The sequence below is a fragment of the Myotis yumanensis genome, unplaced genomic scaffold, assembly GCF_028538775.1.
Source record: "Myotis yumanensis isolate MYYU_CA2020_CCGP unplaced genomic scaffold, mMyoYum1.0.hap1 SCAF_16, whole genome shotgun sequence".
NCBI classification, from domain to species: domain Eukaryota; kingdom Metazoa; phylum Chordata; class Mammalia; order Chiroptera; family Vespertilionidae; genus Myotis; species Myotis yumanensis.
The window spans coordinates 44,596,641-44,624,535 of record NW_027223767.1 but is presented as its reverse complement, the minus strand read 5'-3'; the positions used below and the strand labels follow the sequence as shown (position 1 = coordinate 44,624,535).

Sequence of the window (27,895 nt, the reverse complement as noted above, 5' to 3'; positions counted from 1 at the left end):
TTCGGGCTCTATCCCCAGTGGGGGTTGTGCAGGAGGCAGCTAATCGATGATTCTTTGTCATCATCGATGTTTCTATCTTTTTCTTTCTCTCTCTCCCTTCCTCTCTGAAATCAATATATATATAAAAGAAGAATTCTCACTTGGATAAATGCTCTCTGTACTCCATCAACTTTAAGGTTGCTAGGCTTATATTATATACGATTTGGAACATACTTTTATACCAAAAAAAATATTTGTTTACTTCTTGAAGTTCAAATTTAACTGTGTTCCGTATTTTATCTGGCAACCCTATCAATTTATCCCAACAATATGCATGGTATCTATGAGATGTGTCAGCAGCTGGGTGGGCTACCTACCACCTGCCAAACACCATACCTAGCTGCAGAAAGTCTAAACAACCGACAGCTAAGGGAAGGCTCAGTTGGAAAAATCTCGCGAGAAGCACACCGTTAATCCTTTTTCGCGATGGTTCGGCGTCCCTCCCTCTTCCTCTCTCTCGCAGGATCACGGCTAATCTCGCGATCTTTGGGAAGTTCCGTTGGGGAAGATGGCGGCGGCCGGGAGCACCCTTCTCTTCCTGCCGCCGGGGACTTCAGACTGAGCCTTCTCGGGAAGAGTGGGGACTGCTGGTGCACCGCGTCCTGGGAGCCCCAGCCCACTTGATCCCCCCGATAGTGGTGGGGAAGAGCTGATCCAGTTGTGTAGGACTCAGGCCTTCCCCACTGTCAGGATGAAGGCTCAGGGGGAAACCGAGGGTGAGTGATGGAAGGGGGAAGCAGGGGGGCGCGACACATCTGGGGGGAGCCAATCTGTGAAAGGAGCTGGGGGTCCGATGCCTTCGCGGAGGCCACTCTCTCGTGGGCGCGGAGTCCGTGAGGCGGGATGTGTGTGAGTCTCGGATTCTGACCGTGCCTTCCCTGATGGTGGAGAGCTCCGACTTTGTGGTGATGGGGACTCCCAACTTCTGTGAAGGTTTCCTGCTTAGCTCGGGGCAACCAGTTGGGTCTCAGGGCATTGTAATCCTCAGGTTGTGGAAGACCAGGCGAGTGACTCTCAAAAGTGTGAATAATGGCCTGAGAATAGTAATAGAGCTGTGTGTCGGAGTACCAGGGGATGTTTGGGCGTGAGTGAAGCCAGGAGGTCCTTCTGATATGAAAAGCCTGCAGTTCCCTAGAACGTCACCGTGTTCAGAACTCGTCCTCTGGCATATGCGTTGATTTTCATCCTTTCAATGACTGGACTGATTCAGAACTGAAAAACAGCTTTTCTGTGGAACCTTACTTTGATTCTCTCAAGTTACTCCAGTTTTAAGTGCTTCCTTCGTATTATGGACATAGTTTTCTATTACTAATACTGCCCACTGTATGATTTTGTACTTGCCTTCTCCACTTTATATTGAGCTTTGTAGATCAGGGACCTTGCCTTTCTCATTGTAGAGTTCCTGGGACATAAATAGTTGCTCAAAAAAATGTTTGATTTGAGCTTTCATATAATGATATTTATCAGGCTTCTCAAGGGAAAGAAGGGGGGGTGTTTTTTGATGGAGAGGACAAAGAAAGGTTTACACCTTGGGTGCAGAGGCAGGAATTTTGTCTAGTTTGCTCACTGCCATAGCCCCCAGCACATAAAATAGTGCTTGAACGAATGAGTCATTCCGAAAGTGGCAATTCCTAGAAATGTGTCCAGAACTGTAAACTGGATGAAATAGCCCCCAAACCAGTTTTCCAGAAGAAGAGGGCATTAGAGGGAGGAGCTTGAATCTTGATTTAGAAGATGTCACTGCCTCAACTCTGATTGCTAACATTCTACTCATTTTTAAAAAAAAAATATTTTTATTGATTTCAGAGAGGAAAGGAGAGGGAGAGATAGAAACATCAATGATGAGAGAGAATCATTGATCAGCTGCCTCCTGCACACCCCTTACTGGGAATCGAGCCTGCAACCCGGGTATGTGCCCTTGACCGGAATCGAACCCAGGACCCTTTAGTCCGCAGGCTGACGCTCTATCCACTGAGCAAAACCAGCTAGGGCCTATTCATTTTTCAATGACATCTTTTCTGTAACATTCCACAACTAATAAACTTTTTCTCCTTTGAATTTCAATTAGTAATGCATCTTTGTGTGTGTTTTTTTTCTTTTAATAAGAGAAATTTTATTTAGAACGTTACAGAAGTAGTAGTAGAAGTGAGCCAGCTGGGCTGCTAGGCTCAGGAAACAAGTTACAGAAGCAAAAGAAGGACCCTTGGAGCTTAGGAGAGGGAAAGGCAAAAGCAATGGGCCTGGGGGGTGGGGAGGGATAAGAAAGGGAAGGGAAAGGCTTGGGCCTGCTCCCCACAAGAGATCAGCTGTGTATCTGTTTTTAAGAGTGTATCTCATTTTGCTTTTGTGTGATGGTTATTTCCGTATTTACTTAACCACACCCTTTCACAGATGTTATCTCAGGCATATTGTGTTTTTGCATTGCCAGTCGTCTCTAGCATAGACCCTTGCTCATACTAAGCAGTACAAGAATTCTCGAAAGGCGAGTTTAAGGGCAAGGAGATTTGCTCACCCACTGATTTCAGGAGCCAGTCTTTTCTACCTTTCTTTTACAACTCTGCTAAAAACTAATTCTTAAGCTATTGACATCTTCCCTCTCGCTCTAGTTTTAGTTTGAATTCAAATAGGAGAAATCTGAATGACAAATAAAGCCTGTTTTCTTGATAATACTTATAAATTGATCTCTTAAAATTGTGTAAAAAGATGAACAAAGTTTATATTTTTCACATTGAAAATCAACTAACCATAGTAAGGCCATACTCAAATGTGTGCTCTAAATATCTCATCAAGGGATATTATACATATCATGAAATAATTTTGTCACTAAATTGTAGTTCTGATCTTGAAACATGGTTAGAGATGGTTCTTTTTTGGTTTTCATTAAAAGTTTGAATAGAAAGCAGTCCTGTTCTGTGGTGTTCATTAGGTTAGGCCCATAATTTATGTGTCTTCTTGTCACTAAAAATAAATTCTTTGTATGTTTTGAAGTAAATGATATTGAAAAATATTTTAACTGAGTTCTTACCAGGATGTCATATGGGAGGGTTGTTTGCAAGAAAAACTATAAGGTCTTGAAAGAAGAGTTTTTAACAATATCTTCTGATTTATATTGTAGAGTCGGAAAAGCTGAGTAAGATGAGTTCTCTCTTGGAACGGCTCCATGCAAAATTTAACCAAAATAGGCCTTGGAGTGAAACCATTAAGCTTGTGCGTCAAGTCATGGTGAGGATTGTGGTGTGTGCTTTGATAATTATTTAATAAGCTATGTTCCCTGTGTCAAATTTTTCAAACTAACTAATATAGTGTGTATTTTGTTTTATTTATCCTAAAGTTGATAGCCACCATGTACTCAGGTGTTTTAAGAATCTACCTAAGCCTGGCCTTTGTGGGTCTGGTTAAGCGCTGACCTATGAACCAGATCACAGTACGATTCCAGGTCAGGGTACATGCCTGGATTGTGGGCCCGATCCCCAGTGTGGGGTGTTCAGGAGGCAGCCAATCTATGATTGTCTCTTATCATTGATGTTTCTATCTCTCTCTCTCTCTCCCTTCCTTCCTCTCTGAAGTCAATAAAAAAATAAGTTTTTTGTTTTTTTTAAAGAGTCTACCTAAGGAGACATATTTATAAAATGGTATTAATCATGAGTTATAGTACACTGAGGTACTTTAGGCAAAGATGCTAGGAAACACACCAATAAGAGACACACGTGATAGACTGGGATAGAGACATTTATTCTTCACTTCCTGTTAAACTCCTTGATACTAATGTGATAGTACTTTCATTGTTTCTATGCTAGGAATTGAGTTTGCAATTCATTCATTTTTTTTTTTTTTTTTGCAATTTGTTCTTAATTAGTTTCACTCCGTCAACCTCTTTTTCTGCAGTAGTACTACTCCTTCCTTAGTCATTCAGCATTCAGTAGTATGTTAGTTAAATGGAAGGCAGGGAGTTGGGGAGGATGGGGGCTGGATGTTAAAAGTTCATCCTTATGATTCTGTGGTAATCAAGTGATGTAGGAAAACTTTACTTCTATGCGTTTACCTGGGCAATAGTTATATGGATGTATTTACTTTGTGATAATTCATAGATCTCTTCAGCAAAATTACTGAATTTGTTATCAAAAGACCTGTGTTTTAGGCTTGACACAAGTGATTATTACTTATATGACCTTGGACAAATTATTTAATACTAGAGGCCCCATGCACGGATTCGTGCACTGGTGGGGTCCCTTGGCTTGGCCTGTGGGGATCGGGCTGAAACCAGCTCTCCGACACCCCCAAGGGGTCCTGGATTGCGAGAGGGCGGTTCTTGGGTGACGCACCCTGGAATCGGGCTCACCCCTCTCTGGTTCGGGTGTGTTACCCGAGAACCGCAGCTGTCAAGTCACTGCAGCTCGGCAGCTCCCACATTGAGCATCTGCCCCCTGGTGATCAGTGCGTGTCATAGCTACCGGTCAGAGTGTCTGCCCCCTGGTGGTATTGTGTGTCATAGCTACCGATAGGACGGTCGCTTAGGCTTTTATATATATAGATATCTGAGTTTGTTTTCTCATTTGGAAAATAGAGGCACACAAACCAGTTTGCTTTTCCACATATATTAAGTCCTTAGTTAACATTTATTGGTTCTTGGAAACTGCAACTTGAAGCAAAATGATGTATAGTGAAACCAATATTATCATAGGCTAGTTGGCATACATAAGAGTTAAGTTCCTGTGGCATAGTTCTAGTCACAAAATATCACTGAACTTCTGAATAAAGACCCAGAACACTTTTAATATTAACCCCTAGAGTGCCGGGGAGCGCAATTGCGCTCCTCCTGTCTTTCGCCAAAGGTGTCTTTCGCTATCGCGCTCCTCCTGCAGTGTCACTATTAGATGCTAGTAGTTCACTCTTTATTGACAGATGGCACCTAAGGAAAATCAGCAAAAATGCCTTGGCAATTTTAGCATAGTTCCTAGGATATTGGTTGGCACTCAAAGGGTTAAACGTCGAGCCCTAGCTAGTTTCGCTCTCTCTATGCTCAGAGGATAGAGCTCTCTATGCTCAGAGGATAGAGCGTCAGCTTGCGGACTGAAGGGCCCCAACTGAAGGGCCTCAGGTTCCATTCTGGTTAAGGGCACATGCCTGGGTTGTGGGGTCGATCCTCCGCAGGAGGCAGCCAATCGATGATTCTCTCTCATCATTGATGTTTCTATCTCTCCCTCTCCCTTCCTCTTTAAAATCAATAAAAATACATTTAAAAAAATATTAAACATCGAAATAAATGTGAGCTATACATCCATTTAAGAAACAGTAATGAAAATAAGTGAGATAATATTTCTAATTTGCTGGAATAAATTCAGAGTCTTGGGTGGCCAGAGCCTATCCTAGCAGCTCAGGGCTCAAGGTGGGAACCCACCCTGGACAGCATGGCCTTCCATTGCAGAGTGCGCGCGCACACACACACACACACACACACACACTCACACACACTTACACACACTTACACACTCACACTCTCAGATGGGAACAATTTAGACGTGGCAGTTAATCTAATGTGCCTTTGGGACATAGGTGGAAACCCAGAGAAAACTCACACAGACATGGGTAGAATGTGCAAATTTCACACAGTGGTCTCAGCCAGGAATCGATTTTTGTTTTCTCAATGTTATAATGAGATGAAGTTACTTGAGGACCTGCTATAATTCTGTTGTAAGGATCAGATCAGATAATGGATATTAAAGTGTCGGGTTGCTAAATTACTTTTTAACTAAATTCTACAAATATATGTGCATCTTCTGGCTCAGGGTTGTGTACATAAAAGGTATTTAAATTGCCCTGGCCAGTGTTTGGCCTCATCTCGTGCACCAAAAGATTGCCTGTTCGATTTCCTGGTCAGGGCACATGCCTGGGTTGTGGACTGATACCTGGTATAGGGCGTGCAGAAGACAGCCAATCAATGTTACTCTCTCACATTGTTGTTTCTCTTTCCTTCCCTTCCCTTCCTCTCTCTCTAAAAATCAATAAAAATATTTTTTAAAATGTTTAAATAAAAGAATGGCAATTTTTACAGTCTTAGGACTCAGAGATTGTCATTTTTTATTTTTACTGGGAGTACAAGGCAGCCATATTCTAGTTTGAAATGTGTGCTATGTAAATGATATTGTCATTAGAGCAGTGGTTCTCAACCTTCCTAGTGCCACGACCCTTTAATACAGTTCCTCATGTTGTGGTGACCCCCAACCATAAAATTATTTTTGTTGCTACTTCATAACTGTAATTTTGCTACTGTTATGAATTGTAATGTAAATATCTGATATGCAGGATGTATTTTCATTGTTACAAATTAAACATAATTAAAGCATAGTGATTAATCACAAAAACAATATGTAATTATATATGTGTTTTCTGATGGTCTTAGGTGACCTCTGTGAAAGGGTCGTTTGACCCCCAAAGGGGTCGAGACCCACAGGTTGAGAACCGCTGCATTAGAGAGACATTATGAGATAGAGGAATTTCAGGTGGCCACTGGTGATCACCAACCGGTGGTCACCCCTTTTATAGGGGTACCAGATTCTTGGTTTGGTTACCATAACTTCTGTTGTCTACTTTTCACTTTTGCAGATTCAGAAACATAATTTTACTGGTATATCAAGATTTTGAATTGTTTACAACTGACATACTAACAAAATCTCAAAAGATTAACCTGTAAATCAGAATGCCAATTTATTTATTTACAACAGAGGGTCTATCTTTCCAGTTACCAAAACACTATATTCATTGTCTAGAGCGCCTCCTTGCATATTCAAGGTGCAAGGGAAGACAGATTATTAATTAATCAGATGTTTGTTTTGTGAGATTGGAATTAGATTAAAGAGAAGAATTGGGGCATGGAAAAGCCTGAAAAGCTATCCTTATATCATAAAACTGTTCACATTTCTGGGGATTCTAATGTGCAGAGAAAAGCTTCTTCCCTGGATGGGGTTAGAAAATCTATGCCAGTTTTTTTGTTTGTTTGTTTTGTTTTGCTCTTTGGGAATACCTTTTCTGGACTACGCAATCTGATACTTTGACTACTGTGTGGTTGTATTTCTTAGAATAATTTGGGAATTGCCAAATCTTATGAGCCACCCCATTTAACTGAGTAAATTTTTTTAAAAAATATATTTTATTGATTTTTTTACAGAGAGGAAGGGAGAGGGATAGAGAGTTAGAAACATCGATGAGAGAGAAGCATCAATCAGCTGCCTCCTGCACACCCCCTACTGGGGATGTGCCTGCAACCAAGGTACATGCCCTTGACCGGAATCGAACCTGGGACCCTTCAGTCCCCAGGCCGACGCTCTATCCAGTGAGCCAAACCAGCCAGGGCTAACTGAGTAAATTTTAGGATGTAGTTACTTGTACAGGAGGCTGATCTCATTTATTACATTTTGATTCTTCCTAATTTCCCCCTTGAAGGTTATCTTACTTTATTTTTTTTTTTATCCTCACCTGAGGATATGCTTTTTATTGATTTTTCAGAGAGAAAGAGAAACATTGATCAGTTGCCTCTCATATGTGCCCCAACCAAGGACTGAACCCGCAACCTAGATATGTGCCCTGACCAGGAATTGAACCTGCAATCTTTTGGTGTATGAGACAACACTCCAACCAACTGAGCCACCCAGCCAGGGCATGGTTAACTTATTTTAGATCTGGGAATACCTTTTCCTTTCTTCTGTATATGGATATGGATGTATCCATGTACTATATGAACTTTCTTCCTTTGGCTGGATGGACAGAGCATCGGTTAAGAATATATTTTTTAAAAGTCTATAGTCTATCTAGAGCAGTGGTCACCAACCAGTAGTCTGCGGACCACTGGTGGCCCGTGAGGTCCGAAAGGTTGGCGACCACTGATCTAGAGTATAGAGAGAATATAGAATATATTCTACATATTCAAATATATAGGATATTTTTGAGCCAGGGCTCAAGTAGATACAGTCTATAGAGTATCCCGAAGTATTACTACTAGGATAATATATATGCTTATCTAAAACACTGTTAGCTCGGTTAATTTTTACCTCAAATGTTTTCCCACTTAATACAGGAGAAGAGGGTTGTGATGAGTTCTGGAGGGCACCAACATTTGGTCAGCTGTTTGGAGACATTGCAAAAAGCTCTCAAAGGTTTGTAATCATCTTTGAAATATGCTGATTTCTTAAAACTACCTGTTTAAGAAAGACTATTTTACAATTACACTAGAAATATAAATTGAAATAGGTCAACTTTCTATGCTAGGTTTTGGTTTTGCTTTTATTATGGAATTGAGATGCGCTCTTACCTGATGTTTTGAAACATTTATTTTGATCCTATTTTAGAGGCTGGTAGAGACTCAAAAGATAATTGATGAAGCATAACTATAGATAGCAGGGGAAAGTTGTTTTTTTCACCTTTACATGTTTTCTTCTAATTAATTTTCAATAAGAAAATGGACATTTTAACGCTAAAAGATTTTTGCTGTGTTTATAGACAATGTTTTCAGGAAAGCAAATATAAAATTTAAATTGTGAGCTTGATTATTCATGCTTATAATTACCTCATGTTTTTTTGGGAGAAATGAAAGTAAAAAAAGATTTTCCTCTGATGCACCACAAATGAAACTTACTCAGCTGAATATTGGTTTATTTTTTCATCGTGGTAAAATATTCATAACATAAAACTTATAATTTTAACCACTTTTAAACGTACAGTTCATTGGCATTAGGTACATTCACATTGTTGTGTATCCATCATCACCATCCATCTCCAGAACTTTATCATCTTCCCAAATTGAAACTGTGTACCCAATAAACAATAACTTCTCATTTCTTCCTCTCCCCAGCTCCTGGCAACTACCATTCTAATTTCTGTCTGTAAGAATTTGACTTCTCATAATAGTAGAATCATAAAGTATTTGTCCTTTTGTGACTGGTTTATTTCACTTAGCATAATGTCTTCACGGTTCATCCATTTTGTAGCATTTATCAGAATTCCCTTTTTATGAAAGCTGAATAATATTTTAATGTATGTGTATACCACATTTTGTTTATCTATTCAGCCATCGATGAACACATGGGTTATTTCCACCTTTTGGCTATTGTATATATTGCTGCTATAAACACTTGAGTATTTTTATATCGTTTTATTTTATTATTATTTATTTTATATTTTATTTTAAAGAGTGGGTTTATTAAAGCTGGGGACAGTGAAACAAGGAAGGGCTTAGGATAGAAGAAGCAATAGGAGAGAGTGTAGGTGGGGCTGCTTTTGTTCTCCAGAAATGTCATAGGAACGAAATGAGCCTAGGTGGGGCTACTTGGCTCACTGGAAAGTCAGAGAAAAGGGGCTTGGAGACAGGTTCAGGGGTTAGCTGTCCATTGCTCCCCTGATGGCAAGTATTGTGGGGACCCTAAGAGTTTAGGAAATGCACACCTGAGAGGAAGAATGCCTGTTTTTATGTTGGTTTTGATGTTAATCTTCCTTATTCAAACATTAGCAGATAACTGTATCTTCTTTAAATTAAAGGTAACTGTCCCAAATGAGTAATGAAAAAGGGAGAAGAGAAAGATCCATTAGTTTTTTCAAATATATTTTTAAAAATTGACTTTAAAGAGAAGAAGGGAGAGAGAGAAACATTGATAAACATCCATAGGTTGTCTCCCGTATGCGCCTGACCAGGGATCTAACCCTCAATCTGGGTATGTGCCCTGACCTGGAATTGAACCTGCCACCTTTTGGTGTACTGGATGATGCTCCAGCCCACTGGGCTATACCGGCCAGGGCTCAAATAGATTTTTTTTTTACCTTTATTACTGCATAGGCCATAGCTAACCCTTACCAATGACCTTTGTGCAGATTGTAAGCGTTCGAACTATTGAATGTGTTTACCACTTTGAAAGGATGGTCTTTGAAGAATACAATTTAAGTTATTTGGAGCATCCTTTGTGATTTCCTTTTTTCACCCTTTCATAGTAACATCTTTACCCGCAATGACTGATCGTTTGGAGTCTATAGCAAGACAAAATGGGTAAGTAGACAGACTATCTGTAGGCAGAAATGTTTAACTTAGTGTTGACTTTGGGTGGCTTTATTTATGTGTCTTCTATTAATTTCTGTTTTGATTTGTTCCTGCTAGACTGGGCTCTCATCTCAGTGCCAGTGGCACTGAATGTTACATCACGTCAGATATGTTCTATGTGGAAGTGCAGTTAGATCCTGCAGGACAGCTTTGTGATGTAAAAGTGGCTCACCATGGGGAGAATCCTATGGTATGTGTTGTCGATATTTCACTGGAATCTGTGGGGTTTACTTAGGGACATTACTTTTAAAATGAATTGTTGGGGTTTGAAATAGCTTGGGTTTAGTGTTTTCATGAGCCACTGTAGAGGTGATGTGATAGGCTACAACATCAGTAGCTTTAGAATGGGATTTAGAGTAACATGGGTCCATCTCTACATCATCGACAAGCTTTAACAAGTGGAAACACCAGAGCAGGGGTCCTCAAACTTTTTAAACAGGGGGCCAGTTCACTGTCCCTCAGACTGTTGGAGGGCCGGACTATAGTTTTAAAAAAAACTATGAAGAAATTCAGCAACAGGCAGCGGCGGCAAAAACACCCAGCGAGCCGGATAAATGTTTTTGGCGGGCCGCATGTGGCCCGCAGGCCGTAGTTTGAGGACCCCTGCACCAGAGGAACCCTTTCCATTTCATATACACAAACATGAGCCGCAATTGAACAATAGGTGCTGGGGTTTCAGAGATAATTAATAAAGTTTCTATCCTCAAAGAACTTAACATAATCTAGATGGACAGATAATCTTGTATATAGCTGATGTCTCTGAAAAATCCTATAAAAGGATGAGTCTAAAATGTGTGTAACCAGACAATTGGATATGGATTTCAAGGGTGGCATTAAAGAGAGGTCCTGATGTTTTAAACAAGCTACTGAAAGTTGATTCTTTTATAAACTATTTCATATATTTTGATCTTTAATTTCCCTTCCCAATCCCATGGTTTACCAAGTAGGAAGATGTTTTTTGATATCTTAATAATAAGGAACTTCTATAGAAGTTTTAATGGCATGTGTGCTAATAAGAGAAAAATTCTTGGTGTCTTCAGAGATCTTAAAGTAGTTTAATATTTTAACATAATTTCTTTAATTTCAGAGCTGTCCAGAGCTTGTACAGCAGCTCAGGTAAGCAAATGACATAGTCCCTGATATTGGCAGACAATGCTGTTCTTTATAGCTAGGTTTTGAGGCCAGTCAAAAGTTACCTTCCTGGGGAACAAATTTATTTTCTTGGGTCAAGATTTTTCAGAGCCTATACTTGTTCACTTTCAGAACTGACTTAACTTGATTTCTTATCCTACTCAATCTAGTCCAGGGTTTTTCAGCTTTGGCAGTATTAATAATTTGGATTGGAAAATAGTTTGCTCTAGGGGGCTGCCCTGTGCATTGTAGGATGTTTAACAGCATCCTTGGTGTCTCTCCACTAGTTGCCAGTAGTAGCTCTTGAGTTGCAACAATCAAAAATATCTCCAGGTATGCCCTAGCCAGTTTGGCTCAGTGGATAGAGTGTTGGCCTGCTGACTGAAAGGTCCTGGGTTCGATTCTGGTCAAAGGCACATGCCCGGATTGCAGGCTTGATCCCTAGTAGATAGCATGCAGGAGGTAGCCAATCACTGATTATCTCTCATCATTGATGTTTCTATCTCTCTCTCCCTCTCCCTTCCTCTCTGAAATCAATAAAATATATTTTTTTTTAAAAAGGGAAAGGAAGTGATTTAAAATATCTCATTTGCTCTGGCTGGTATGGGTCAGTGGTTAGAGTGTCGGCCTGTGCACTGAAGGGTCACTGGTTTGATTCCCCATCAAGGACACGTACACGGGTTGGAGGTTTGATCCCAGGCCCCAGTCTGCATGCATGAGGGTGGCAACCAATTGATGTGTCTCACATGATGTTTCTCTTTCTGTCTGTCTCCCTCCCTCCCTCCTTCCCTCCTTTCCTCCCTCCTTTCCACTTCAAAATCAATGGGAAAAATGTCCTTAGGTGAGGAAATAAATAAATAAATAAATGGCTTATTACTTAAGAGCAAATTAGAATATAAATTATCAGTTCTTTTTTACTATATTTTTTAAAAAAATGTTTTTATTGATTTTTAGAGAGGGAAGAATGGAGAGGGATAGGGAGATAGAAACACCAATGAATTGGCTGCCTCCGCATGCCCCCCACCAGAGATTGAGCCTGCAACCCAGGCATATGCCCTGACTGGGAATCGAACTGGTGACTTCTTGGTTCCTGGGTCAATGCTCAACCACTGAGCCACACCGGGCGGGCTTAACTATCTTTATTTATTTATTTATTTTTTACAGAGAGGAAGGGAGAGGGATAGAGAGTTAGAAACATCAATGAGAGAGAAACATTGATCAGCTGCCTCCTGCACACCTCCTACTGGGGATGTGCCCACAACCAAGGTACATGCACTAGACTGGAATCGAACCTGGGACCCTTCAGTCCGCAGGCTGACACTCTATCCACTGAGCCAAATCGGTTAAGGCTGGGCTTAACTATCTTTTATACTGCTTATTAACACATCCAGAAAAAAATGGGCAGAAAAAGGAAAATCTTTCATTTGCTATTGTTTTTAAAAATATATTTTTATTCATTTCAGAGAGGAAGGGAGAGGGAGAGAGAGATAGAAACATCAATGATGAGAGAGAATCATTGATCGGCTGCCTCCTGCCCGCCCCCTACTGGGGACTGAGCCCACAACCTGGACACATGCCCTTGACCAGAATTGAACCCAGGACCCCTCAGTCCACAGGCCTACGCTCTATCCACTGAACCAAACCAGCTAGGGCTCTTTTGCTATTTTTGATTAATTCTAGAAACCTGGCTGGGGGGGAAAGAATAGAGCAAATTATGAAAATTAGTTTTATATAGTCATGATTTTTGGCACTTTGCTGTTAAGATTGAGTAGTAAATATATCGTTTATTCTCCTCCCTCTCTCCTCTTCCCTTAACTCCTTATAGGGAAAAAAATTTTGAGGAATTTTCTAAGCACCTTAAGGGTCTTGTTAATCTTTATAACCTTCCAGGAGACAAGTGAGTATTTTTATTTTTTGCTATTGTTGGAAAAAAACAATATAAATCTATAAACTATTTTGTGCTTAGAAGTTTGCCAAGGCTTTTGCCCTATCTCATTTGTGATTTCTAATAGTACTGACAATCTAGAGCTCACCTTCCAACTCTATGTTTTTTGTTGTTTTGTTTTGTTTGTTTTTTTAATTGCTTAAAGTATTACAAAGAGTATTGCATATGTCTCCTTTTTTTTTCTCCCCTTGACCTTCCCCTGGCTTCCCCTACCCCCAGTGTCTTGTGTCCATTGGTTATGCTTATATGCATGCATGCAAGTTCTTTGGTTGATCTCTTACCGCCCCCCCCCCCCCAACTCTATGTTTTTAAATTATTTTAAATTAACAATATCTGCATTAATGCATTATGCTAAAAGAGACTATAATCATTGAGGTGTCTTCAACATATTGATTTCCGGGCTAAAAGAAATTAGTTGTTGTAGAACTGGCTTGTCATTTTTACTTTTATCCTACTTGGGATTCTGTTAACCTGCTTGGCTCTTTTAAATAGAGATAAAAATTAGCTTTGATAGATCACTGGATTATTTTTTTTGCTTTTAATTAAAATGTGTTTAGAAACACATTTTAATTAAAATCTAAATACAGTTACTAAAATACTGACTTCTCTAGAAAACCATGGCTATACACTAATACATTGCATCTATCATGTTAGAATGTGCATTATACTCAAATACAAAAACTATAAGATAAACCACCATCCTTCAACAATTGAGCAAAGATAGAATGCCTAAGGAACACATAGATGGACTTGCAGAGGCTGGCTGTTTTACTGAAAGCACCATTAAAAAAAGAGCACAAATGCATGGATTTTGGGGTATATACATTGAGTTGAACTTTTGGCACTAGGAATATCACTATAGATTTTTATTTTTTTTTTATTTTTAAAAATATATTTTTACTGATTCCAGAGATGAAGGGAGAGAGAGAGAGATAGAAACACCAATGATGAGAGAAAATCATTGATTGGCTGCCTCCTGCACACCCTATGTTGGGGACTAAGCCCGTAACGTAACCTGGGCATGTGCCCCGACTGGGAATCAAACCGTGACCTGCTGGTTCATAGATCGATGCTCAACCTCTGAGCCATGCTGGCTGGGCCTCACTATGGATTTAAAAAAGAAAAACATTTTTAAGGTTTTTTGGTGGTGTTGTTTTTTTTTAAATGGATATTTTAATTGCCTTCAATATAGACTTGCCCTTTAGGCTTTCTGTATTAGAGAGAGAGAGAGAGAGAGAGAGAGAGAGAGTGTGTGTGTGTGTGTGTGTGTGTGTGTGTGTTTTAATTATTTATCTCTTGTTCTCTTCATCTACTTTCTAGCAAACTGAAGACTAAAATGTACTTGGCTCTCCAATCCTTAGAACAGGATCTATCTAAAATGGCAGTCATGTATTGGTAAGACTGACTCAGGTGTCAATTCTATGACCCTTCTGAGTACCCCATTCTTAAAGTTTTTTTATATTGGGCATTGCCAGGGTTCTATTATATGGAGTTGGGCAAAAGAAGGTTTACAGTTGTTCATATGGAAAATAATACAAGTATTAATAAATAATACAAGAATAAACTCTGTTTTTGTTCTCACAACTGTAAACCTACTCTTGCCCCACCTGTACATATTTATATGACACATGTATATTACTATACATCTGTATTTTACCTATATTATACATCTTGTCCATCTCTTTTCACTTCCCAAATGTTGATTGCATTCCGTTTTCTGACTGTCAGTACCCCTAAGTTGATGGTTGGTATTCCCTGGGTTTTATCTGAAGTCTTGTCAAACCTGGCTCCCCATCTAATAAATAATAGTCTAGTTGTAATTTTTGTTTGCCACACTATATATTGCTGTATACTTGGAAATAATCCTTTCACTTTGAAGATGAAATACAATTGTTATGTGCCCAAGTACAGGACAGAGCCATTAATTATATGTCTTTTAAGAGCTGAAGTCATTTTCACAATGTGTACTGATACCTTCAGGCTTTAAATACAAGCAAACATAGATCATTTGTCTTGCAGGAAAGCAACCAACGCTGGTCCCTTAGATAAGATTCTTCATGGAAGTGTTGGCTATCTCACTCCAAGAAGTGGGGGTATGTGATCCTATTTTGCTTATTTAGAAAAATGTCTAATTTTTGTTGAGGGGTTATTACTTAAAATTTCACCTTAGACCAGGCCGGTATGGCTCAGTGGTATGAACTGGGAGGTCATGATTCTTTTCCCGGTCAGGGCACATGCCCAGGTTATGGGCTCGATCCCCCAGTGGGGGGCATGCAGGAGGCAGCTGATCGATGATTCTCTTTTGTCATTAATGTTTCTCTCTCTCTCCTCTCCCTTCCTCGCTGAAATTAATAAAAATATGTATATATTTTTAAATGTCCCCTTGGGTTTGTAAGCAGAGGGAGAAAATTGTCATTTCTAAGGTATTAACACCTGTCTTCCCTACATTTTATATTTTTAATTGTGAAGTAAATTGTTGCCACTAGAATCAATACTTACGCTTCTGTCATATTTCATAAGCTGCTTTGGAGCATGAGTCTTCATGTCTGTGAAATTATTTCCTGTATATAGGTTTATAGAAATGGGAATGTTTTTCTTTATTTGTAATTTACCTGGTAAAGATGTAGTGATAAGTTTTCTTTTTCATAGGTCATTTAATGAATTTGAAGTACTATGCCTCTCCTTCTGACCTGCTGGATGATAAGACTACATCTCCCATCATTTTGCATGAGAATAATGGTAAGACTTTAGAGCAACTGAAGGTTTTTATCAGTGTTTAAAAAAAAATTTTTTTTTAAGTTTGAATGCCTGGGTTTGCTTGTACTTCCTGGTTTGCTACTTGTAATAAGTTTGCCATCCCTGTTAAAGTTTGCTACTGATACAGTCACACACACACACACCCACACACACACACACACACACGCATGCATACATATCTCCATATATAAATACGTACACATATATATGTGAATAAGTAAATGAATGAATTAAAATATATAAACCACCCTGACTTGAAATAATCCCCTTTAATCATTACTTTAATGGTGAAGAAATTGACCATCTTACTAAGGAATTATTATAATGGATGTTATTTTCTATTTGCACTTTAATACACTAAAACAAAATGAGAAATGGCCTAATACCTCATTTGGTCCCCTTATAACTTCAATCATTGATTACCCTATAAACATAATTCTATTTAAATACATTCTGAAGTTGGAGAAAATAAGCAAATATCAGTAATGAGCCTTAAAAATTTTTTTTCCTTGGACTGCATTATTTCCGGTATTTTGTTTTATTTACTGACAGAAACACTGGTTGGTTAGAAAGGTAACTTCTAGCATTTCTAAGTTATATAGGTATTACAGTATCTGTGAAACAAAACAGGTCTGACAAACCATGCAGAAGTTAGCCTGCTTTTTTGTTTTCTTAATGTTAGGGTCCTTATAATTTGTGTTACTTTGGAAAATATCATTTTTATTTTCTCTTCCCAGTTCCTCGATCTTTGGGCATGAATGCATCAGTGACAATTGAAGGAACATCTGCCATGTATAAACTCCCAATTGCACCGTTAATTATGGGGTCACATCCAGTTGATAACAAATGGTAAGTTAAATATAATTAATCCTAGGGTAGCAAAGTCCATTTTTTACCGTCAAGCCCAGTTTTAAGCCAGTTTCACTTGGCTCTTCCCTCACTTGACTTTCCAGAGATTGGCTTTTTGTTTTATCCATTTAAATTCTTTTTTTAATGTTTATCTTAATGTTCCTCTGAAGTTTGCTCATGGAACACATTCTCTGTCCTGAGAGAGAAAGAAGAGAATTGTGCTGATTCCTCTTTTTAAATGATTGCTCCTTTTTCTCTCATGGGACTTACATTGGTTTGGAGTTACGTTGGAGCAATAACTAGAGAACATGCCTCAGGATACATGTTTGATTAAATACTTGAGGGTTAATAAATAGGATGTTTCAGAATTGGGGGAAGAAAGTTTTGATAGGCTTTGTGAGTATGTGTTTATATGAAGCAGACATGTCTAAGAATGTATGTTTAGATTTTTCATTTTCATATCAAATAGAAACCCAACCCTACCTCTTCTTTTATTTGAAGGACCCCATCTTTTTCCTCAATTACCAGTGCCAATAGTGTTGATCTTCCTGCGTGTTTCTTCTTGAAATTTCCCCAGCCAATCCCAGTATCTAGAGCATTTGTTCAGAAACTTCAGAATTGCACAGGTGAGTTATAAGTATCAGTAGCTAATCTTGTTATAAGTATGAAAAAGCAAGCTTCAAATTCAGATTATCTTAGACCTCTTTTGGTCTTGTAGGCCTCAAAAAAGTATTGATGGGTATAGATGTTATGGTACTTGGTACTGAAGTACTTTTTGAATAAATGGACAAATGAAGTAGAAGTCATGAAAGGAAAACTGAGCTGTCAACGTTTTGATCTTATTGTGATCATTATATTGGTCCTTTCCCCCCTTCCCCCAGGAATTCCATTGTTTGAAACTCCACCAACTTATATACCCCTCTATGAACTGATCACTCAGTTTGAGCTGTCAAAGGACCCTGACCCCATACCTTTGAAACACAACATGCGATTTTATGCTGTAAGTAAGACTCTGTGGGCTGTTGTAGGTTATATTTGGACCCAAAATGAGAATCTTCCTTTATAGGATTACTGAGGTTAAGTAACATTCTATTGGACTGCTGGATCATATCCTATTTCCTCAGTCAGGCAGGAAATTACAGAAATCTCTGGAACATACTGAAGAAAGAGCATAAGCTTCTAAGTCAGGAAACAACATACATTTCATTGTTAAAGTTTCAGATGAAAGTTCCTTAATGGTATTTGGACTTTTACAAGCATATGAGTAGGTGTTAAATATTCTTATTCTTTAATTTTTCAAGTGCCATAAGCTTATAATCTGGAAAGGTCCTTTATTCAGATACATACTGAGAAGAAAGTGCTTGAATGCCCTGGCTGGTGTGGCTCAGTTGGTTGGGCATTGTCCCGTGCTCTGAAAGGTTGCCGGTTCTATTCCCGGTCAAGGCACATGCCGGGGTTGCAAGCTTAAGCCCTGGTAGGAGGCAGCCAGTTGATGTCTGTCTGTGTGTGTCATCTGTCTGTCTCTCTCTCTCTCTCTCTCCCTCTCCCTCTTCCTCTCTCCCTCTCCCTCTCCCTCTCCCCCCCTCCTTCCTCCCTTTCTCCCTCTCTCTCCCTTGCTCCCTGTCTCTTTCCTCTCTCTCTAAAAATCAATGAAAATATTTTTTTTTAAAAAAGGAAAATGCTGGAGTGAATAAGGGAAGTTTCAAAAACCTCATTTTCACTTGAATTTGTTGGAATGTTTAGACTAAAGTAGTAGTTCCCAAATTCTGGCTGCATTATAATATTATATAGAATATTTTATTAAAAGTACAGATTTTATACAGATTTCTGAGGTAATTTTCATGTTAGCTAGGCTAGGAAACCACTAGCAGAACATTTACAAAAAAAGGGTCTGTTCAGCCAAGTGGGTAATTAGCATTTATAACATTAGCTGACCAAAGAATTCAATGGAGTTCTATTACTCACTGAGTTTTGAGGTGTAGGTTGTTTTTAGGATAGTTGTGGTTGGAGAATAACGTGTGAGTAAGTAGCATTCATTTCCTTTGTTCTTTTTGCCTAGGCTCTTCCAGGTCAGCAGCACTGCTATTTCCTTAACAAGGATGCTCCTCTCCCAGATGGCAGAAGTCTACAGGGAACCCTTGTTAGCAAAATCACCTTTCAGCACCCTGGCCGGGTTCCTCTCATCCTAAATCTAATCAGACACCAAGTGGCCTATAATACCCTAATTGGAAGCTGTGTCAAAAGAACTATTCTGAAAGAAGGTACTGTCTTTCCTTTTGATTTCCTTACTAATAAATGGAAACTGATAACTCCAGTGGTTTTTAATTTGGTAGCCCATCATATTATCTATGGAACTTTAAAAAAGACAGTTATTTGGTTTCTATATCCACATGAACTGAAGAACTGAATTAGAACCTCAGTGGGAGGTGTTGGGAATCTAGTTGAAGCTCCACAAATAATTTGATGGAACCAATCTATGAATTAGCATATGGAAACCACTGTGGGTTATTTTTTGGGGTGGGGGTGGGGGGAGTGTTTGCAATGGACTTAGTCTTTCTCTACATACAGTGATATAATTGGTTAACTAAGGGCCTGAACCCTGCAGTTGAATATAAAGTAGAACTTAAGATGCTGTAGGTGAAAGGACTTCTTGATATCTAAATTTTAGGTTGTTAAGAGCGTTTAGTCCCGAGTATATTTCCTCCCTCCATTCTTTGGAGAACTTAATCATATAGTTTACAAAAGAATGAAACCTGTGCCTTTTTCTCCCAGGATTCTGGAATGCTGGTATTTTTCAAACAGCGTTTAGAAGCTTTGATATGAATTTTGGCTGGTCTAGTTAACCACAGTTACTTTTTACCTTAGTTGTAAAACACTTTAGTGAAAGAGATGTATCAGTGCAAATGCTAGGCAAGAAGAAACGGAAGGTAAATCAGGAGATACTTTTTATGGGAATAAGAACTGCTTTAGAAATGAGAAATTTTAGAGAGCATATGCAAGTATGCCTATGGACCTTCTATTTCATGTATTTGAATCGTAGGAGAATTCTTCAAAGAGCTTCAGGGCACCTAAAAATGAGTTTTTGTATGGTAGTTATGAAGTTAGTCATACAGAGTTGCTTTCTGCCAAGCAAGTATGTGATCCTTGATTCTGGGCTGCCAGCATGTTTAGCTTAAGAACATATGATGACAGATATGTGTGTATTTGGTATAACTATACATTTTAGATTGTAACCCGATGTCCTTGCTCACCAGATTATGGGTTGCACAGCTAACAGCTGCAGACACTGATAGAAAGCAGGGTTTATGGCAGTGGTTCTGGATGTCTGCTTATCAAACAGAATGAGAAACTCCTCTTGGCCACATTTATATTCAGAATTCACTTTTAAGGCAGGGTGTTTATATCTTTCAAGGTCTTTAACAATTTAGGGATTAAATGCCTTCATTTTATTTTATTTTTTTAAAATACATTTTTATTGATTTCAGAGAGGGGGAGAGAGATAGAAACATCAGTGATGAGAGAGAATCATTGATTGGCTGCCTCCTGCAAGCCCCCTAATGGGGATCGAGCCCGCAACCCAGGCATGTGCCCTTGACTGGAATCGAACCTGGGACCCTTCAGTCCACAGGCTGACACTCTATACACTGAGCCAAACCAGCTAGGGCGAATGCCTTCATTTTAGAAAATTGAAATTTAGTTCTTTGTTTCAGAGTATTTATAACATAAACTGGCAGATTCCTTTTATTACCTGTGAATGGTATAGTAGGTGTGGGATTTAGTTTCCAAGGAAAGAAAAAATTTCATTCTTTACACTTAGGGATTATTTACTTGTCTCAAGTCTTATAATTACTATTTTATGATGTTTTCTTTGCCTTTTAGATTCTCCTGGGCTCCTTCAATTTGAAGTGTGTCCCCTCTCAGAGTCCCGCTTCAGTGTATCTTTTCAACACCCTGTGAATGACTCCCTGGTGTGTGGTGAGTTGTATGGGTGGCTACCATCTCTCTCAGAGCAGCAGTTTGGTTTCTTCATCTCTTTTTGAAAACTCAGAAGCTGAATCTAACTCAAATACTTCTTATATATTTTGTCTTTCAGTGGTAATGGATGTGCAGGACTCAACACATGTGAGCTGTAAACTCTACAAGGGGCTGTCAGATGCACTCATCTGCACAGATGACTTCATTGCCAAAGTTGTTCAAAGGTAGCACTGGCCCTTTTCCATTAGAGTCCCAGTAAGAGGTGTATAGTGATGTGTGTGTGTTTTTCAGTATTAGAGTGAATTGGAAGTTTAGAAGGAAAACATTTAGTCACTGCTTTGAATTCACTCTTCTCTGCTTTCAATTCTAAAGCAATATGAGCTTTGGTTTTTAAAATATCATTTAAAATATCATGAGAGTAATAGGGTGTAAGGTAGGTAACTTCAGCCTGGCAATAGGGTTCTTGTAGGAGGAAGAGAGCTGAAATAAGATGTAGGTCTTTTTTTACTTATCCTCTTTGTAACATGTCAGTGACAGTGAGTGGGAAGATACTTAAGCCAGTTAGCTTTCCAGAAACATTGTGTAATTACCATTTTGTAAATAAATTTTATTGGAACAGAGCCATGTCTGTTTATTTACATATTGTCTATGGTGGTTTTGCAGCTAAGATGGCAGGGTAGTTAGACAGAAACCATATGATCTTCAAAAGCCTAAATTGTTATTAGTTGGACCTTTAAGAATGGTTGCTGACATGTTCTAGAGCAAATGTTTTCAAACATAGGTTTATAAATATGTTTAAAAGATAGAAAGTGCTTTGCTTTAAAATAAACAAGATTTCATACCAGTAGTAGCACTTCTTACAGTATTGTTTTGGGTGATCTAAGCCATTAAGGTTTAGAACAGTGATGGCGAATCTTTTGAGCTCGGCGTGTCAGCATTTTGAAAAACCTTAACTTAACTCTGGTGCCGTGCCACATATAGAAATTTTTTGATATTTGCAACCATAGTAAAACAAAGACTTATATTTTTGATATTTATTTTATATATTTAAATGCCATTTAACAAAGAAAAATCAACCAAAAAAATGAGTTCGCGTGTCACCTCTGACACGCCTGTTATAGGTTCGCCATCACTGGTTTAGAACTTAGATGGGTCAAGAGATTTTTCTAGTGGTTGATTAAGATAAATCATGTATCCCATTAATCACATGTCAAGCTCTAGAAGGAAGGCATTTTGTTACTGAGTTAATTATTAACAGTTTTATTTTAGTTCATTATAATATCTAATTCTTGAATTCTTGTTTATGGTTCGTTTGTTTTTGGTGATGCTTCAAAAGAGATTGACGATTGCCTACTGGCCCAGATTCTCTTTACCCAAAGCTCTGGCATTTCACAGAACTGTTCCTGCCTTTGAGGTTATTTCCTTACCTGAAAATTGCATTACTGCAAACCTCTGAGGACATATCCAAATCTCAGGAAAAATTAAAGCCCCTTTTCTGTAATGAAAACTTGGTTTCTTTCAGCAGCTAGTGCATTGTTAATTTTGTCTTTTTCCGTCTTATCTTACAGATGTATGTCCATCCCTGTGACGATGAGGGCTATTCGGAGGAAGGCTGAAACCATTCAGGCCGACACCCCAGCACTGTCCCTCATTGCAGAGACAGTTGAAGACATGGTGAAAAAGAACCTGCCCCCGGCTAGCAGCCCAGGGTATGGCATGACCACAGGCAACAACCCAATGAGTGGTACCACTACACCAACCAACACCTTTCCGGGGGGTCCCATTACCACCTTGTTTAATATGAGCATGAGCATCAAAGATCGGCATGAGTCGGTGGGCCATGGGGAGGACTTCAGCAAGGTGTCTCAGAACCCAATTCTTACCAGTTTGTTGCAAATCACAGGGAACGGGGGGTCTACCATTGGCTCGAGTCCGACCCCTCCTCATCACACGCCGCCACCTGTCTCTTCGATGGCCGGCAACACCAAGAATCACCCGATGCTCATGAACCTTCTTAAAGATAATCCTGCCCAGGATTTTTCAACCCTTTATGGATGCAGCCCTTTAGAAAGGCAGAACTCCTCTTCCGGCTCACCCCGGATGGAAATGTGCTCGGGAAGCAACAAGACAAAGAAGAAGAAGTCATCAAGATTACTACCTGAAAAACCCAAGCACCAGACTGAAGATGACTTTCAGAGGGAGCTATTTTCAATGGATGTTGACTCTCAGAACCCTATCTTTGATGTCAATATGACAGCTGACACGCTGGATACACCACACATCACTCCAGCTCCAAGCCAGTGTAGTACTCCCCCAACAACTTACCCACAACCAGTACCTCACCCCCAACCCAGTATTCAAAGGATGGTCCGACTATCCAGTTCAGACAGCATTGGCCCAGATGTAACTGATATCCTTTCAGACATTGCAGAAGAAGCCTCTAAGCTTCCCAGCACTAGTGACGATTGCCCACCCATTGGCACCCCTGTTCGAGATTCTTCAAGCTCTGGGCATTCTCAGAGTGCCCTCTTTGACCCTGATGTCTTTCAAGCCAATAATAATGAAAATCCATACACTGATCCAGCTGACCTTATTGCAGATGCTGCTGGAAGCCCCAGTAGTGACTCTCCTACCAATCATTTTTTTCCTGATGGAGTAGATTTCAATCCTGATTTGTTGAATAGCCAGAGCCAAAGTGGTTTTGGGGAAGAATACTTTGATGAAAGCAGCCAAAGTGGAGATAATGATGATTTCAAAGGATTTACATCTCAGGCACTAAATACTTTGGGGGTACCAATGCTCGGAGGTGATAATGGGGAGACTAAGTTTAAAGGCAATAGCCAAGCTGACACAGTTGATTTCAGTATTATAGCAGTGGCTGGTAAGGCTTTGGGTTCTGCAGATCTTATGGAGCATCACAGTGGTAGCCAGAGTCCTTTATTGACCACTGGAGACTTAGGGAAAGACAAGACTCAAAAGAGAGTAAAGGAAGGCAATGGCACCAGCAATAGTCTGACAGGGCCAGGATTAGATAGCAAACCAGGAAAGCGCAGTCGGACCCCTTCTAATGATGGCAAAAGCAAAGATAAGCCTCCAAAGCGGAAGAAGGCAGACACTGAGGGAAAGTCTCCGTCTCACAGTTCTAACCGACCTTTCACCCCACCTACCAGTACAGGTGGATCCAAATCTCCAGGCAGTTCTGGAAGATCTCAGACTCCCCCAGGTGTTGCCACACCACCCATTCCCAAAATCACTATTCAGATTCCGAAGGGAACCGTGATGGTGGGCAAGCCCTCTTCTCACAGTCAGTATACCAGCAGTGGTTCTGTGTCTTCCTCAGGCAGTAAAAGCCACCATAGCCATTCTTCCTCCTCTTCCTCATCTGCTTCCAACTCAGGCAAGATGAAAAGCAGTAAATCAGAAGGTTCAAGTTCCAAGTTAAGTAGCAGTATATATTCTAGTCAAGGGTCTTCTGGGTCTAGCCAGTCCAAAAATTCATCCCAGTCTGGTGGGAAGCCAGGCTCCTCTCCCATTACCAAGCATGGGCTGAGCAGTGGCTCTAGTGGCACCAAGATGAAACTCCAAGGGAAGCCATCATCACTTATGAATCCTTCTTTAAGTAAACCAAACATATCCCCTTCTCATTCAAGGCCACCGGGAGGCTCTGATAAGCTTGCCTCTCCAATGAAGTCTATTCCTGGGACTCCCCCATCCTCTAAAGCCAAGTCCCCTATCAGTTCAGGTTCTAGTGGTTCTCATATGTCTGGAACTGGTTCAAGCACTGGCATGAAGTCTTCTTCAGGGTTAGGATCCTCAGGCTCTTTGAAAACTCCCCCATCATCTAATTCTTGTACAGCATCTTCTTCTTCCTTTTCCTCAAGTGGCTCTTCCATGTCATCCTCTCAGAACCAGCATGGGAGTTCCAAAGGAAAATCTCCCAGCAGAAATAAGAAGCCGTCCTTAACAGCTGTCATAGATAAACTGAAGCATGGGGTTGTCACCAGTGGCCCTGGAGGTGAAGACCCAATGGATGGCCAGGTGGGGGTGAGCACAAATTCTAGCCATCCTATGTCCTCCAAACATAACATGTCAGGAGGAGAGTTTCAGGGCAAGCGTGAGAAAAGTGATAAAGATAAATCAAAGGTTTCCACCTCGGGGGGCTCAGTGGATTCATCTAAGAAGACTTCAGAGTCAAAAAATGTGGGGAGCACAGGTGTGGCAAAAATTATCATCAGCAAGCATGATGGGGGTTCCCCTAGCATTAAAGCCAAAGTGACTTTGCAGAAACCTGGGGAAAGTAGTGGAGAAGGGCTCAGGCCTCAGATGGCCTCTTCCAAAAATTATGGCTCTCCACTCATCAGTGGTTCCACTCCAAAGCATGAGCGTGGCTCTCCCAGCCATAGTAAATCACCAGCATATACCCCTCAGAATCTGGATAGTGAAAGTGAGTCAGGTTCCTCCATAGCAGAGAAATCTTATCAGAACAGTCCCTGCTCAGATGATGGTATCCGACCACTTCCAGAGTACAGCACAGAGAAGCATAAGAAGCACAAAAAAGAAAAGAAGAAAGTAAAAGACAAAGACCGGGACCGGGATCGGGACAAAGACCGAGACAAGAAAAAATCTCATAGCATCAAGCCAGAGAGTTGGTCTAAATCACCCATCTCTTCAGACCAGTCCTTGTCGATGACAAGTAACACAATCTTATCTACCGATAGGCCCTCAAGGCTCAGCCCTGACTTTATGATTGGGGAGGAAGATGATGATCTTATGGATGTGGCCCTGATTGGCAATTAGGAACCTTACTTTTTAAGACAAAAAACATGGCCAGAGCGAAACTAATAAGTTTATAGGCAAACCACCATCGGGGTGAGTCGGACAGGTGGTGTTGCAGAATGTTAAATGAAATGTCCTTGATACTGAGCTGGGTGAATTTAGAAAAGCATAGCCAGACCCTACTAAAAGAGACCATGGGTTTGATTATTAAAAATCACTGTTCCTTTGCCAGAAAAAAAAAAGTTAAAATACTTGCTTATAAAAGGGAGCGGGTGGGTGGGGCATAGGGAAAGGGGAGGGCGGAAAACAGTTTTGTGGGAAATATTCATATATATTTTTTCTCCCTTTTTCCATTTTTAGGCCATGTTTTAAACCCAATTTTAGTGCATGTATGTGAAGGGCTGGGCAGAAAGTGAAAAAGCAATACATCCCTTGATGCATTTGCATGAAGGTGTTCACCTTTGGGTAGTTGTCCATTAGAGACATGGGCAAATGAAGGACTATGGTTACTTTGGACACTTAAGTAATGTTTTGTGTCTGTTTCTTAGGAGTATTTTAGGGGAGGGAAGGTAATTTTAGCTATTTATTTGTAATATTTTAACCCTTTATCTGTTTTTATACAGTATTCCTTTCTAATTCTATGAGGTTCAGGGTTCAAAATGATAGGAGGTAGAGAAGAACAAGGCTTATTTGGTTGTGGGGAGCTTGTAGCTTGTGCTGGTACCGTAGCATGAAGCCCAAGCAAATTAGAGCCCATCTCTGAAGTTGAGAAAAACCAAAATGGTATTTTTTGTTTTAGGAGGTTTTTCTTGGGATTCAGGCATCATAGGAATATTAGGAGTTACCTCCGTGTGGATGTATTGATTTATAGCCTCTCCTTTACAAAAAAAGCTGGGCTGGCTTTTTGGGTTATAAACATGTTTTCAGATGCAGTAAGGTTTAATGTGGGACAGCTTCCCTGACCCAGTGGCATGAAAACCATTGCAGAATTAATAGTTCTCCTATTTCCACAATGTGCCAAAAGTCTACACCCCAGCATTTTGTTTGTAGGAGAACAGATGCCATTCCTGAGAGCTGGGCTCCTTTCTGACAAGGAGGAGTCCAGACTTGAATCACTCATGCTCCCTTAGATAAAACAGTAAAAAAAAATGTGCAGCCATAGTTCACTTAAAACAATTTCAAGCTCACTTGAAGTAAGGGAGCCTGGAATGCTAGGTGGGCATGAAGATAAACCCTTGCTACTGTGTAGCAACACAATTGGACCTTTTTGGAGGAATAGGTCTGAGTCTGGATTCTGGGGGACATCAATAAGAAGCCCTTCTCATAAATATAAAAATCCAGGAGACCATTTGAGTGCAACACAAGTTCTCAGTATTTGGAGGGTCCTCTCAAAATTCTGCGGCCTTACTTTGATTTTTGACACCTGCACTGTGCCATTCCTGATGATTCCATTCAGGACCTGTATCAGCAGGACGGGGCATGGTCCCCAGCACAACTCTTCTGGATTAAAAAAAGAAAAGCCAGGTGATTTATTTATGTATGTGTGTGATAAATGGAGTGACTTCATCAGATATTGAAGAAGATTTCTATATTCAGCTCTTTCTGCAGGTTGGAGTTAGCATAGAGTTGGAAAATCAGCTTTGGCTTCTTTCCTGACTGTCTCTGATTTCCTCTAGTGTTCTCCCTTTTCTGGTCATCAGCTCTCAACAACTCTGCCACTTTTGTGTCCCAAGGTAATAAGAAGTAGGAAACGAAACATTGCAAAGTGGAGCAAGAAAAGTTATCCGTTACCGTATCAGTCAAATGTCTTGGGTGACACTAAGGAGGACATGGGCAAGGTGATACCAGAGTGCTTTATCTTGTGATGCTGATACAGTAGCAGCCTCTCAGACATACAACCAGGTTGGATTTCTCACAAGTTTCTCACCTAGTTTTGAATCCTGTCCCATTGGTTTCTGCAGGAAAAAAAAAAAGTTATATGGTATTTTTGTTCTGGGTGGGGAAGATCTTATGGGGAATGTACTGCATAGTATCAGGGGCTCAGCTCCCCCAAGCAGAGCCAACAAATACCAAAATGAGTAAACTGGGAAGCTTTTTCTCTCTTTCTGTCTTCATCCCAGATCAAAGGATCCCGAGTTAGGATCTGGATGAAGGATAAGCCCCTGAATTGTCGATGGGCACACCCCACACACTGACCCAGCATCTGAACTTGCTTAACAGGGAGCCGGGGCTAAACTGCTTCACCCTGCCTGAGAACCAGGGAGCACTGCATTTCTCCACAGGGTGGAGGAGAAGAGGCAGAATAATCCAAGCCTGGGACACCTCCCTCCTGTCTAGGTGTA

The 27,895-nt window shown here is 40.1% G+C and overlaps 1 protein-coding gene across 2 annotated transcripts; it reads left to right on the top strand.

Moving 5' to 3' along the window:
• The first annotated feature begins 541 nt into the window (after positions 1-541).
• On the top strand, positions 542-27,571 carry MED1 (mediator complex subunit 1). 2 transcript variants are annotated; one of them, XM_070395023.1, is made up of 17 exons: positions 542-755; positions 3,155-3,261; positions 8,111-8,189; positions 10,015-10,069; positions 10,178-10,310; positions 11,208-11,236; positions 13,077-13,148; positions 14,517-14,591; positions 15,216-15,289; positions 15,846-15,935; positions 16,691-16,802; positions 17,304-17,428; positions 17,684-17,802; positions 18,862-19,063; positions 20,682-20,777; positions 20,896-21,001; positions 22,346-27,571. In XM_070395023.1, exons 1-17 carry the CDS (start codon positions 731-733, stop codon positions 25,572-25,574), a joined length of 4,728 nt encoding a protein of 1,575 aa, XP_070251124.1. In that variant the 5' UTR covers positions 542-730; the 3' UTR covers positions 25,575-27,571. The 2 variants fall into 2 exon arrangements, with proteins under 2 accessions (XP_070251124.1, XP_070251125.1); XM_070395024.1 differs by lacking the exon at positions 3,155-3,261.
• Positions 27,572-27,895: the final 324 nt, after the last annotated feature.